The 15,105-nt window shown below is 39.0% G+C and overlaps 1 protein-coding gene across 5 annotated transcripts in view; it reads left to right on the top strand.

Moving 5' to 3' along the window:
* The window catches only part of NELL1 (neural EGFL like 1), a 299,225-nt gene that overhangs the window by 72,593 nt on the left and 211,527 nt on the right, over window positions 1-15,105 (top strand). For all 5 annotated transcript variants that reach the window (XM_069804084.1, XM_069804082.1, XM_069804087.1 and 2 more), the window contains exons 8-11: window positions 1,833-1,967; window positions 2,817-2,919; window positions 6,394-6,467; window positions 13,196-13,295. In XM_069804084.1, coding sequence (XP_069660185.1) covers window positions 1,833-1,967; window positions 2,817-2,919; window positions 6,394-6,467; window positions 13,196-13,295 — 412 coding nt within the window. The remainder of the gene's footprint in view (window positions 1-1,832; window positions 1,968-2,816; window positions 2,920-6,393; window positions 6,468-13,195; window positions 13,296-15,105) is intronic.

Raw genomic sequence — 15,105 nt, 5'->3', positions numbered from 1 at the left:
ATATCAAGTACCACTTTCAAGTCTGGGTATTTCTAAAGTCCTTTCTCTCTAAAATTTGTATAGCCTATTTATATGGGAGTGTTCATGACCCCCCCCCCCCCAAACAAACCAAGATATGTTAATGAAGATGTTCAAGACAAATCAAACACCTTTTTAACAAAACTGAGTGTATTTTATATACTGTAAATATAATGACCAAATATAATGACCTGAAAATGGTTTCTGCTGAAAACAAGCAGTTCAGTAAGAGGATGGTTTTGCCTCTAAAATGTGAAAAGCAGTTTTGAAGTCGCTAGATCATGCTGAGTCTGGGGGAGATGAGTATCAATCCCCTGTTATCCCAGAATAACAACAAATAAAGAGCTTTCTCTCATGAGGACTGCAGGGGGAAAAAAAAATCACAGAAATTGGCTTAGTATTTCTTTTCTTTTTCTTCCTCCTAAAGTAAGTTGCTCTCTTACTGGCAGGAATGAAAAAGGACATATTAGAATACTTTCATTTAAAGTGGATGGAATTTTAGAGGATAGAATATATGAAATTCAGGTATATGGCATTACGTAAAAAATACTATAGCACTGTGCATTCCTTTTTTTATAAAACTTGCTACTATTAAAATGTAGCAACCTGTAATGTAGGATAATAGCATCATATTTATAGCAGAATAAAGTATGCATTCGTCTTGTCTTGTGCCAGATTTAGGTAGCCTTGCTATTTGCAGTGCCTTCAGTGTGATGGCTTATAGGCATAAGACAAATATAAAGAGTCAAGACCTTGAGAAACTCTTATCCAGCTGGTACCAGGGTAGTTTTTAGAGCAATGGCAGTTCTGGGGCCTGAAGAATGCACATATTTACTTCTAAATATTAAGCCTGTATTTAGATATTGATTTATTTTTAGTATTAGTAAATGGGAAAGTCATTTTGAGTGCTCTTACGGATTAGAGATGATGGCACTGGGTACCAGGTGTGCGTAGGCGGGGGTTGTTCCTCTCCAGAGGATGGTAAGATGGTACCTTGTACGAGGGGGAGCTCTGTGATATGGCTTAGGACAGGGTGGTTCAAAAAGCCCTTTGCTGCTGCTACGTGAATGAGCGTTGTATCCACTTACTATTGCATAGTATCTCATCAGTAAACATAGCAATTGCTAGCGTGCAGATGTAATACTTGGAAAAGATGCATCAGTTTTAGTTTCTTGATATGCATTTTAGTAGTTGGAATTGAGGAGGTAATGGGAACAGCAAAGGGCATTAAGAGCTAGCCACCAGCCCGGGGTTTACTCCAGGAGCATGGCTTCTCCGTTAATCACAGTCTGGGAATATTTTGTACTACACTGAATTAAAATGCTGTCTTTCCCCTCTATATCTTACTTGCTATTATAAGGTTAAGACCTTTCTAAAAGTCAGAAAGTATTAGTCTGGCTGATGCTTAACAGTGATGAGATGGGGATGATTAGGAGAAGTCAGTCTGCCAGTCTTCATGCTTTCTGACTTGCAATCAGGTTGCTGAGCAATTAAGACTTTTTTTTTTTTAAAAAACAATTGTAGTTTGTGTACTTTTGGTAGTGCCCGGACATTCCTGAGGGGATCTTGGTGGGGTTTGTTAGCAGTACAAGAGACGACTGCGTGAGTCATAACTGTTGTCAGTTAGCATGTATAGCTCCATCGAAGTCCAAAGAGTAGGGTTAGTTTATACCTGCTGACATCCTGGTTCAGTGTTTCGAAGGTTGTAGTCAAACTTGGTTCGGCTAAAAATAAGTATACTGCTTTCTCATATTTGCTTTTTTAAATCATGTGTTTGAATTGCAGAAATCTCATCAAGTTACTTTCATTTATAGTTAAATTATGCAGAAACAAGACTGAGTCAGTTGGAAGACTGTCATTGTGAGAAGACTTGTCAAGTAAATGGATTGATCTATAGAGACAAAGACTCATGGGTTGAAGATGATCACTGCAGGAATTGCACATGCAAAGTAAGACTTTCTAAAGGAGTAGGACCTAATTAAAATGTGAAAATGGTCCTTGAATACATAATGTTAACTCTGAGAATTATTATGTTTTTAGTATGCATCTGGTGGCAGTATGAACAATAGGGAGCGAAATGGTAAAATAAAGAAATAAAAAATTGACATTGCTTATGTGCAGGCTTCATAAATAAAATCTGCTTTCCCTTGACAATGCTTTCTTATTTGCTGTAATTATATCTGTGAGGACTTTACGGTTTTGGGGTGAAAGCGTGGCATTGTCTGCGTTTGGTTTGGAATTGTTTTCAGTGCAGTAGTTTTTTTCGAAAAGGAAGCATTATCTTAATAGTATTCATAGAAGCTTAGTTGCATCTTGCATGGTAACAACATGCAGATTCTGTTTTTGGTGTTTATCACTCTGAAAAACCAAGGAACAGAAGAGAATTAGTATGTAAATCTTGTCTTGTTGAAATTATTTGATAAATATCTGAAGAGAGTCTTTGTTTGCTCAAGAAAATAGAAAACTGATTGTTAGAAATCTCAGAGATGATTGGCACAGCCTACAGAAAGCGGTGCTTATGTTCTTCTAAAGATGGGCTTATGTTTTCCGCTTAATGCACTTTGCTCAGGGAAAGTGGGGTAAAAACAGTAATACGTATCAAAATGGGGTGGTTCACCTCCACATGCATTTTGATTCAAGTTTGTGGTTGGATAGGATTAAATTTGTTACTGAAGGATGGATCTGTAATCCACAAGGCTATTTTCATTTACGTAAACAGTTTTTGGTCCTCTGCGTTTTGTATGAAATACTAATGACAGCAGTCATAGTTGAATTTTGTCTTAAAAACCTTTGCTTAGAGTGGAGTTGTGGAGTGCCGAAGGATGTCTTGTCCCCCTCTCGATTGTCCTCCTGATGCTCTCCCAGTGCATGTGGAAAGCCAGTGCTGCAAAATATGCAAGGGTAAGTACATCACACATACCTGTTGGTTTCACCCTCTTTTTAAGCAGAGTTAAACTTGTCCTGAAAGCAGACATGTTTTATAATGACTTTCATAGGTCCTGGTAATTTGGGTAACGTGAATCACAGTGGCAAACTTGATTTAAGAAGAAAAATAATTGCTGAGAAATGAACAAGCATTGCAAATTTCTCAGATTCCCTTTTTACCTGTTGTCAGTGTAAAATGATTCATCTGCTTGTTTGGGGCTGGGAAGCCTTACTTGGCTTCAGCTTGTATCTCCTGTTGATGTTGAGGACCATCAAGCCTGTGGTCTGAACTTTCTGTACTGATGAGTAATAAATTGAACTGTTATCTGTTATCTTTTTGCCTATCTTTTAGTTTGGGTTGGAAGGCTGTTTTTTAAAAGAAACATGACAGAATCTCAGACCCTGGTTAGTATCACTGTGTGGAGTGATAGTTTGCTGTAATTAATTTCAAAATAAATCTATGAGAAGAAAGAAAAAAATAGAATTAAATTTTTTGATCAGTGTTATTGTCAGCTTTCAGTTCCTTCTGGAAATGAAAGCCATAAGTAATATTCCTGGAAGGAATATTCAGTATTTGTTGCCTTAATAGTAGTACAAAGGACAAAGACAATTTATATATGGAAGTTTTAGCTGAATACTGATGCTAGTCTTATCTTGAGAAGCACAAATTATCTTCCCCGCCCCCCCGCTCCGGTCTTGGAGACTACTAAACTTCATGCATGAGTTTTTCAATAATTCATTAAGACAGGGATGTTGAATTATTTTAAGATTTATTAGGAAAATAATAACACTTCTTTTAGTATTCTGTCACCCTTCCTCAGTCATTGAATTCATTAGTCCCATGCACAAATGTCCTTTAGCTGTGATCTTGCACTTGCTCTTGTTTACTCATGTTATCTTATTTCTCTCAGCTATGTGTCGGCGTGAGTATTCTGCTTATTGAAAGATGTTTATGAACAGAGCACTCAGGTTGTAAAGTGGCCACACTGGCCAGTATTTTTGTTCTCAAAATATTTTTGCTTGTAACATTGAAAGTCTAGAAAGTTCTTTCACGAAACTGGATGCTTCTCTTGACACCACTCCTTTGCTGACATGCATGTATGCACAACGGTCAAAATCTGACACAAAGGAATTGTAAGGCACAAAATCGTAGATTCAGCGTATATCCCCATGAGTAAACTGTGTTCCTGTTATTTGTAATGGAAAGATGAACAATCAAACTTGCCTTTTGTCAGTGATTGGCACAAACTTGACTCGTTATTCTGACAAGAACTCAGCATGTCAGTCAATGGGAAGAGATGTATGGAAGTTGATTGAAATTGATTGTAAATGCCAGCTCCTTGACAGAATGATGTGCTAGGGCCGCAGTTAGTCACTTTTGGGTAGATAGTAGTAATTGCAGAGGCTTTCCGAAGAGCTGCACTGCAGGTGTTAATTTCTCTGTGCTTTTCCTATTTAGCTCTGATAGAATCATCAGCTGTAATTTACCGTCTCTAAGGATTATTGAATGGCTGGATTATTGAACAGTTTCCTGTCTTAGCTGAGGGTTAACGAACAAAGTAGCTCTAATGTCTGATATGTTAAGGGTTTTAAAAATGAGGCGGTTCTGTTTTGATCCCTGCCATCTTGTGTTAGCCTTTCAACTAATATTTGACAAAAGACTATAATTTTATTTAAAATCTCATCATTTTTCTGAGTTGTGCATTAACTTGCTTTCTGGTGTGTCCATTCTTTTGTTGAAAGCAGTCATATCAAGAGAATAGGCAAGAAAGAAAAAGGAAATTTCTCTAATTCATCTTTCCTCCAACATAGTTACTGGGATTCCTAATTTAAATGAAGCTTCCTGATCTGAAGTTTTCTTCGTAAGTGAGATCACAACAGCTCTGGCATAAAAAGTAGGGCAATGTTAGAAAAATGAAGAAAACTAGGATACCAAAAGGAAGAAGCTTGTTTTTTTAAATGCATCGTTGAGGATGAAAACTGAGTTATTCTGAAAATCTTGTGTTCTTGTTTTATGGTTGGTTGGTTGGTTTGTTTGTTTTTTTAAAGAAATGCACATTTTCAAGAGTGTAAGCTTGAACAAGAAGTCCTTAGGACCAATTTTATGTCTGGAAACTTATGCAGATTGATCTAGTAGTCCTTTATGTTTAAAATTTGGGAATCAAACTGGCTATGACAGTAGCTGCTGTGGAGTACTCCTATTGGTATCACCTGTAAGGGGTACACATGTGTACCTGTAAGTGCTTGGTTCCCTTACCTTGGTATTCAGGAGAGAAACTGAGGCAAACCAGTGATAGATTGTGACTTTTTTTGAGAACTGAGTACTTTGAACACTTCCACTTTCAATGTGCATGTGCCTTCACTCAGGAAACTTCTAAAGCTTTGTTCAATTGCAACATAGGATTCGTACCTTTTGGCTCTCCTTTCAGTGTCATAGGTCAGACTGTTACTGGTCAAGTGTTGAGAGAGCTGAAACACCGCAACAAGAAGTTATTTTATCAGTGTTTAGCATTGATCTTGTTAGTAATGTGGAGTGCCTTTATGATGGATACTTGATTTGTGTAAGATCATAATAGTCCGACTCTTCTCTTTAATTAATGGATTTACTGTCCTCCTCTGGAATTGAAATTTAGACATCTAGTTCCAAGAGGACTGCGATAGTTATGGTAATACTTGACCGAGCCGTATGCTACTGTGGTCCTGCTGGAGGTCACCTTCTTATTCACGGTGGCAGTAGTCCTAAGCTAAGCTAGTTGACTTTGCCTTGAAACGAATGCGGAGTGCTCACGTGTTCTAGTCTGTTGATTTGGTTGTGGAGCTGGTTATCTTCTGCAGAAGGATCAAAACTTCAGAATTTTTTTTGTAGGAGCTTTCAGTTTCCTGGGAAATCTGCTTATTTCATGTGTGCTTTAAGAATGTTTTTCTGAAACAGATTTTTACAGTTTGTTGTTTCAGTACAGTCAGTCACTGCATCTAATCCCTTTTTTAAGTGCTCCAGCAAGTTGAAGAGTTCACCTTTGTGCCCATAAAAAATGTGAAGGTTTAATTGATATCTGTGCTTATATTATTCTCTTGATGAACAGTATGCTAATAAATGTCTCCAGTTCTTGTAGTGGATCATGAAGACCTCTAGTAACACAAACACTGTAGCTGATCTACAGAATGTCAGTAACGAAAGTATTTTCTATCAAATACTAATGAATTTGGTCCGGTACGTATTGTCTGATGCTACTTTCTCTTAAAATGAATTTATCGTTAGCTACTTTGCTTGTAACTATATACAATAGTGACGACTGATGAGAGCAAAACGCATCATATTCTTAACATATAGTTTTTCAGCATATGTGAAACTGGTTTTACTTTTGTGTTATACCTTGCATTTGTTTACTACTTAAATATGGATTTAATTTATTTGTTTTTAATCTCCCTCCTTCTCCTCTCAAATTACAGCAAAGTGTATCTATGGAGGCAAAGTGCTAGCAGAAGGTCAACGAGTATTATCCAAGAGCTGCAGGGAATGTCGAGTAAGTTTCAGTTGTGTAAACTTTTCCTGATGTTAAATATATGTGTGGTGTTGTAAAGTGACAATGATAAGTTAGTGCATTTCTTTAGGCTTCCTTCATGCAAATGTGACATCTGTTGTCTTGAAAAGGTGACATTAAAGTCAATGGAAGCCACAAATACGAAAACAAGGCAGGAACATGACCCTTGCAGGGTAATAAAAACATGGGCAAAGTGACTTGGAGGGACGTTTTCTCTTTTATCTCTGCTTTCATGAGCTCTGGAAAAAGGCAGCGGTGTCTTGAGCCAGTTACTAATTTCAGCCAAATTGCCAAAACTTGAAGCAACCTGGCTTATATTGTTTGAGTTACTTTAGCTTTTCCCTAGTATTATTTAAACTATATGTACCCCTGCTAATAATTGAGGTAAATTACTAAGTATTGGACTGGACTGGGGTCTTTTCTTGGCAAGTTCATAACACTTAGACAACTACAGTCAGTATTTAAGAATATAAGTAAACAGAGGCTGTGTTAGATAGGAACATTCAGGGAGTGTTAGTGGATGTAAGAGTGCTACATGGTGTGTAAGTGGGGCAGAAACCAGTTGTCAAGACTAGCCTTGGAAGAATAGAGTAGTAACAGATGATTATAAAAGGCCCGTTGCTCTGCTGAGACATGCATTTGTTGTGAGTATGCATGTGCTTTAAATATGATTTATCACTTCAGAAAGGCACAGCTATTTTAAACACATTAGCGCTCACATGTAATTTTCAAGTATTTTTGTCTTTACATCCTGTCGAATTTGTGGAGGGGGAAGGGCGATAAAGGGGAGGCTTACAAATGTTATTGACAGATCAGTATGCTAGAACAATTATGAAAAACATTTGGAAAAGATTACAACGCTCTGGTTATTGTTGTGCTTGTAGTTGAGTGTACAGAGTAGCAATTTTATGTTCACTAATGGAAACGGACAATAACTGGTTGCAGATGTTGTGAAAGCAGCTTGTTACGCGGAATTACTTTGCTGTTGTTTGTATTTAGCTGTATAGGGGTGCTCAACATTGTATATACAAATACGTGGGCAAGGTCGTTGCCTTGGAAGACAAAGGTGCCTGTTATTTATAATATGACATAGAATGTTTATTTTGGAGAGAAACCGCCTATATGAAATAAGGTGAGAACAGGAGGATTTTCACATTAAAGTGAAACCAGAGTGATCTGAATTATGTCTGTGGAACTTCTCTATGCTGTAAATAAGAGCGTTATAGTCATCGTTATGAGTATGATAATGCATTCATGAAGATTAAAAGCAAATACTGACCATCAAATAGCTGTCGTTTTAGAAATGACTAAAATAATAATGAAAAGAGCTTTTGCATTTCACTTATTGCTAAAGGCAGTTGATATGGCAATGCTAATTGCAGTAACGTCACAGTTTGTATTATTTACATCTTAATGGAGAGTATTTGAAACAGCATCTGTGAATGCAATACCATGAAAAAAATGGGTCCATGCCTCAAAAAAAAAAAAAAGTATTTCCATAGCTGTGTTTCAAGACGACATTAGACCTCACTGGCAAAGCTTGTCATTCTGACTTGGGAAAGTTTTTAAGTGGGTAAGTGGGTGCTTACCTCTGCTTCTATGAAGTGATGTGTCTCCAGACAGGAAGTTCATCCAATGTGTTTTCAGCATGACCTCTTGAAGCTCTAAGGAATACACCTACCTACTTTTTTACTGCCTCAATTGGGAACGCTCACTAGCTCAAGGATGAATGGTGATGAGTCAAACTGTGGCTGTAGTCATTGCCTTTCATCTCGTGCAGGCCTACTGGTGGACAAGGTGTTGTATGAATAAAGGAAGGGCTTTGTACTAGGGGAAGGACTATAAAAAATGTAATATGGTTTAATTTTCCAGACTTGAAAAACAGACATCAAGTTTGAAAAGCTGTTGATCCATGAAGGAATACAATAAAGGGTACACATCAACTGTCAATTAATTAGTGTTGATAAAGAGGACTTAAAAATCTTGGGGAGTAGCTCTTGTGTCTGTAGAGGAGGATGTATTTGTAGATGGGATAATGTAAAAAAAGATAAAGTTGAAACTTAACGTTTCAATTTTTATTTGAAGATAGATATTTTATTCTTTGCATAGGTACTGGGCCAAGCTTAAGAGGCTTTTAACTTTTGTATTTCTTCCATCTAACAAAAATCATAATAATACTGATGGATCTAGATAGATCAAAGATTTTCTTTATGAGGCTGTGAGCAGGGTTTTTTTTTTTTTTTTTTTTTTTACTTCTGAAAACTAATCCAGACTAAAAAAGTATTTATGATGCACATCCTCTTAACCATAAGCACAGATGTTACTGATGGACAGCCATTCCCGGCTGGAATCTTTCCCACAAACACTCTCTAGATTAATCTACGATGACAAAATGACAAATTTAGCATACAGGTTTTTCTAAGAATCACAGAATGGTTCAGGTTGGAAGGGACGTCTGGAGGTCATCTTGTCCAACACCCCTGCTTGAACAGGGCCACCTAGAGGCAGTTGCCCAGAACGTGCCCAGATGGCTTTTGAGTATCTCCAAGGATGGAGACTCCACAACCTCCCTGGGCAACCTGTGCTAGTGCTCGGTCACCCTTACACCGAGAAAGTGTTTCCTGATGTTCAGACGGACCCTCCTGTGTTTTGGTTTGTGCCCCTTGCCTCTGGTCTTGTCACTGGGCACCGCCGGAAAGAGCCTGGCTCTGTCCTCTTTGCACCCTCCCTTCAGGTATTTGTATGCATTGGTAAGATCTTCCCCGAGCCTTTTCTTCTCTAGGCTAAACAGTCCCAGCTCTCTCAGCCCTTCCTCCTTTGAGAGATGCTCCAGTCCCTTACTTATCTTTGTGGCCCATGGCTGGTCTCTCTCCAGTTGTTCCATCTCTCTCTTGTACTGGGGAGGCCAGAAGTGGACCCAGAACTCCAGGTGGGGCCTCACCAGTGCTGAGCAGAGGGCAAGGATCACCTCCCTTGACGTGCTAGCAATACTCTGCCTAACGCAGCCCAAGTAGCCTTTTTTGCCGCAAGGGTACGTGGCTGGCTCATCTTCAACTCGGTGTCTGCCAGGACCCCCAGATGCCTTTCTGCAAAGCTGCTTTCTAGCAGGGTCACCCCAGCACGCACTGGTGCGTGGGGTTGTTCCTCCCCAAGTGCAGGGCCTTGCGCTTCTCCTTGTTAGACCCCTTGCGGTTCCTGTCAGCCCATTTCTCCAGCCTGTTGAGGTCCCTCTAAAAAATGCAAGTGTGTTTGTGCTTTAGAAAAACTGCACCTTTCTGCATTCCGTAAGTGGTTATTTTGGTTTGTGGATTTCACCAATATGGTGATGTGGCTCGTTTGAACTCAGCGGAAAGAATTCTGTAACTTTTGTTGGACTGGGAGTTTACTGCCGCTCAGCTGACTTCTGGATTAATGCCCGTGAATGACATGATGCCTGTTCATGACTGGACGACGTGTTTGACAGCAAAGGGTAAAAGAATAAATTCCTTTTCATTAATGCTGGGAGCAGGCACTCAGAGAGTGCTGTACAAATGCTAGAAAGATGGACAGGGCTCCACTGACTTTCAGGAAGCTTGACTAAAGTTTTTCATAATGATAAGGAACAATGTGGTTCTTCGAGTGACAGCTAAGGACACAATTTGGAACTTTCTCCTGAAAGGCTGATCAATAACAGCTAAAACAAGGGGGGGGGGGGGCAATACCCCCAAACAACAACAAAAACCCAAAGTAACCTTATCTGAAATCTTGCTATTATTTTCCAAAGCTGATCGTCTGAGATGAGCTGTTTGTGGTTCAGATTTTCACCACATGTCACTGATTAGGCTTATAGCCAATTCTTTTTTTATGTACTTATCTTGTAATTACAAGAAATTTAATTACCTTGTTGTAAACGTTTGACTCCAGATCTCATTCTTTGTGGACTGTATGTCACAGCTGGAGCTTGACCTGTTTATTCCAGAAGAATGTCTTTCTGACATCTATTTCTGTCCAGACTCTATGACTACATATGTGAATTGAGGATAAGAAGTCAGTAATTTTTCTAAGGCCGCCTGAAGCAATAATTCTGAAGTGTGAACTGTTCTTACTTATCTCAGTGGATAAAATCTGAAATCTAACGATGATAATTCTTACAATCGGATCTGTACTAGTGTATAACAAATTTATTGTAATCCAAAGAATACTCAACGTGGAAACATTTTAATTGTTTTAAAACTTACTTACAAATATGTTCAGCTTGTTTTCCCAAGATGCAAATTCTGCAGAAAATGGGAAACTGAGGGAAATAAAATCTTGCTGTCATTAAAGGAATGGAATTCTCAATTTGTGGGGTTTTTATCTCCCTGCGATTCACTAAAGAAGGTGTGAGCTTGGATTGAATTTGTCTTTAGATTTTTGACTCATCCTGACCACTGATTTGACTTTCATACGATTTCTTGATTTCTTGCCATCTTTTTGACTGGATTTATTGTCAGTCAATGCTTTTTGTCTATATGTTGACATACTGTACCCTCTCTGCTGCAGTTGTCTTGTCTGAGCTTGAATAGGCGATGAGTTATAGCCAGAGCGTTTCCAGCTGGTAGTTTGATAACATGATAGTAAATGACGGCTCAGTGTGTCTGGTTCTTTTATCACTTTTGCTGCTGCAGTTGCACAGGCAACCGTGGGGGATTCCTCCCTTTCACTTATGGAAGTGAGATCAGGAGGAGACCTAATACCTCCATTAACTTCACTGTTCTTGTGTGGGCACTTGCTTCAGTGGTGCATGCTGTATGTGAGGCTGTAGGGAGCTGCTTTTTTTTTTTTTTTTTTTTAAGAAAAAAAAAAAAGAAAACCTGATGCCTGAGGGGTTTTTTTTTAATATTATTTTTCATGATGGCAACTGATGCAACTTGCCAGTAAAGACAGTTGGGAAGCAAGAAAAATAACTTGACCCTGCTTAGCCTTAATGTTGCAGTCTCAAGGGCAGTGACTAGCAATGATTGTAGAATGGTCAGTTTTGCATTCCCTAGGTCTGCTGCACTTCTCAGTTGTAAGTCCTACTAGCTGCCGGGCATCTTGTGCATCATTTGCACCTCGTAGACTCAGCAGGCATTTCTGCATTCATGACTCTATAGGGCAGCTTGATGTTGTGAGAACTAATTCTGGAGCCTGAAGTGACATAGCTGAAGCAGCGTGGCATGGCTGGTAAGGGCTAATTACCAGCAAGGGTTTTACCTGTACTGGTTCTGGCACCTGAGCTAGTCTTTTGGCACGGTGTGGCACAGGGTCTTAAAGATGAGAAAGCAAGCTTCTGGCTAGCAAGCGTGTCCCTGTATAGGGGTGCTTCTTCGTACAGAGTAGACACACAGGTGTTGTCAATATCCTCTGTTCAAAGCTCCGTATCTGATCCCTCAGATGATGAGAATGGTGGCTTTAATATCATATTTTGTCTTTTTTTTTGGTATTGGATTTCCTCTGCTTTCTTAGCCCTAGGTGTGTTTAGATCATATTTTTAAACTTTTCTCTTCAATCATGATAGCTGGAAAATGTAATTTATTTCTTTGAAGAAAGCAGAAATTCTTGTTCCATCTTTTTGTTCCACCATCTAGGGCATCACGAAAAATATTTTGGAGGAGTAGGGACTAGATTCGTATTAAAAAGGTGTATTGGCAATATAGTAGGCTGCCTGCTTTCTTAGTGGAGTTTTACAGCCCTTTGGAAAATGGGATTACTCGGGTGCAGACGGTCGTGTGGGATAGTTATTGTAGCTCCTACTGAGCAAAAGTCCTGGTTGTTAATCTCTGCTCCCCTTGCCAGTTCGCAGGGATGGTGTAGCTGCAGAAGGGGTGCTGAAGAAGTAAGTTATGCCATGGGGAAGGCTGGAGAGGGATAAGGGAAAAGAGGAAGCTATTTTGGGACAAGATGTCAAGAAACAACTAACTGAAGAGCAAGACAGCTGTTTGCTCTAGAGATACGGTGAAGCTTATTTCCTGGATGGGAAGGAGACAGAGTAAAATTTGGTGTAAAATCTCTCCAGAAACGCTCTGTCTATTATTTTAGGAAATTTCTACCAGTAACTAGGCCTTCTATGCACAGTCTTACTCTAAATCTGCCAGAAATCAAAATCATAGAAATATCTTGACCTCAGTTTGCATTTTATACAGCAATTTCTATATGGATACCTCAAGGTGGGATTTCTGCTTTGCCATATCTTTGAAGGAGCTAGTTTTTGGAAATTAGGTGATCAGTAATTCTAAAGAACAGACACTTTTAATTGGACACAGAGAACAACACGTGATACTTGAAAATGTTGGTCTTCTATCTGCTGTGTTTGAGTTGAATAACTTATCAGTGAATTATGTAGAATATGAAATAAGAAGAGTAAAACTTGGACATGCGTGAAGCAGGAAGGCTGTCTGTAACAAAAATCTGGAGTGAGATTCTTTAATTCCTTCAAATACTTGGAAGGAAAACAACTGTACCTGGAGACAATGTATTTGGAAAAACTGTTACAGAATTTTGAGCTTAAGTGCCCTTCCCCTGTAGAAATGTCCAAGTAGATCACTTCAGTTTTCGTGTTACGGTATAAAGAATGAATTTAATTTGCTGCCTGCTAGTTTACCTGTGTAGTTACTAGAGACTACCAGAGTTACAGATAGAAAATTACGTGATTCTTGCCATAGCACGTGTTTTCATCAATGTAATTTTTAAAAATGTTGTTTATTTTTCAGAACGGAGTTTTAGTTAAAGTGACAGAGGCTTGTCCACCATTGAACTGCTCAGAAAAAGATCACGTTCTTCCAGAGAACCAATGTTGCAGTGTTTGTAGAGGTAAGCCAGACACTACGTGTGCTTGGAAGGAATGTAAGTTGCTGATTCACCGGGGGGGATACACTGGAAGGAGCAATTCCCTTTTAATGAGATATTAGGTACCTCTCTAAACCTGACTCTATAATTAGCCTTCACGTAAAACCAGTCTGTGATATTCCTTTGGGTAGAAGACTTACCAGATACAAAGCTGTAATTGCTCTGAATGAGAGAGGGGGAGGGAGAAAAGGAAGAGTTGGGGGAGAAAGGGCTCAGTATCTTTTAAGTATTCCTATTAGGAAGAATTTACGTTTGAAAAAGAGGTACTTTATGCTGCTTAAATTTGCCACTGCACTGAATGTACAGGGTTTTGGAAATGTGTTTTTAAGTTCTCTGTTTTAAAATCACAATAATGTTAAGGTTTTGGTATTTGGAGGTTTATTTAGATCTCGGCTGTCTCGGGACTCATTTATGAATTAAGCTGGACAGTTACAGAATAAAAATGAAAAAATAACCCTTGAGCCCAGAACCCCGTTTTTCCTCCTCACAGTGGGGTGTTGAGGTGCAGGTTCCTCTTGCTTGTTCCCTTTCAGCCCTGGTGAATCCTGGTTGCATGCTGGACCAGACTGAACAAACCATAGCTGAAATGTTAGTTGAGGCAATCCCCTTAAATGAGGAGAATGCAGATATCGCAAGGCTAGAGAACAAGAACAGGCTCTCTTCTTAAAGTGTGTTGTAATCAGTGAGCTCTTAGGTGAAAGGTGTTAGAATAATCATTCCCTGTGTACGTCTGTTTTGTACCTCTGTTCCACACCTCTCCCTTGGTGCTGAGTCTCAGCTGAGCTTAAGGGGAGCCTGGTCTCTCAGAGCAGGACTTGCGTGTCAGCCTGTAGTGATGCACCTCAGAAATTTCAAGCCAGAGGTGTGCCAAATGAGCATTAAGCATTTCCAGGCTTAGATGGTTATTTGGGCCCGCTGGACTACTTGTCTTGCCCGTATGTAGATTCCTCCAGCGTCGTCGTAGACGCCAATGAAGGGGCTCTGGATCTCTCCCTTAGCCAGTAAATATTAATTAATAAATATGCATAGTTAAATATTTACTAAGGCCTTGAACTTGCAAGCATATGCATGTGGTTGCAGGGGGCAGCACGTCTGAGCTATTTAAGCAAGCAGTAACTGTTGCTTCTTTGTCCCTCGATGTCTTAATGATACTGCTTAACAGATGGCCCAGTTTGATGTAGTGCAGTACTGAAAAAATTATCTTCATTACTTAAAAGCATTAGAAATCTGAAAGCTTCAAAGTTGATGAAAGATAAGTTCTGTAATTATTCAGTTCTGTCTTATTGTTAATGATAGGTACTCCTTTTAGATATTCATCCCCAAAGCGTCTGTATGTGAATACTTATGTATGAATATGTATACTGATGTGATGGTCTCTAGAAGCAAAGGAAGGAATTGTACTTTCACTTCCTGTGAATTCTGATACATGGTGCTTTCAAATCGATACATTAAACTTCCACTTCAATTCTGCTTTAGCCGACAGCTAAAACTCTACCACCTATTTTGTATTTCATCTTTGCTTTTTAAAATTCTTTGCAAATTATGCTTAAAGATATGATTAATTTTGTCAACTTTTACAAAGGCATAAATTGAAGTTAGCACTCCTAAACTGCTTTTTATATCTTGAAATAGAATATATGCTGCTTGACACTTCTGCTTCAGTTGCACGCAGCCCGAAGTGGTAGTATGTAATTTTATCATATGTAGAGTGCTGGTGTTAAAACCGGATGTTTATTAAGAATTCCATATTTGGTATGGGTTTTATCCTGCAAAC

Source organism: Haliaeetus albicilla, chromosome 16 (assembly GCF_947461875.1).
Source record: "Haliaeetus albicilla chromosome 16, bHalAlb1.1, whole genome shotgun sequence".
NCBI classification, from domain to species: domain Eukaryota; kingdom Metazoa; phylum Chordata; class Aves; order Accipitriformes; family Accipitridae; genus Haliaeetus; species Haliaeetus albicilla.
This window is presented reverse-complemented; position numbering and strand designations above follow the sequence as displayed.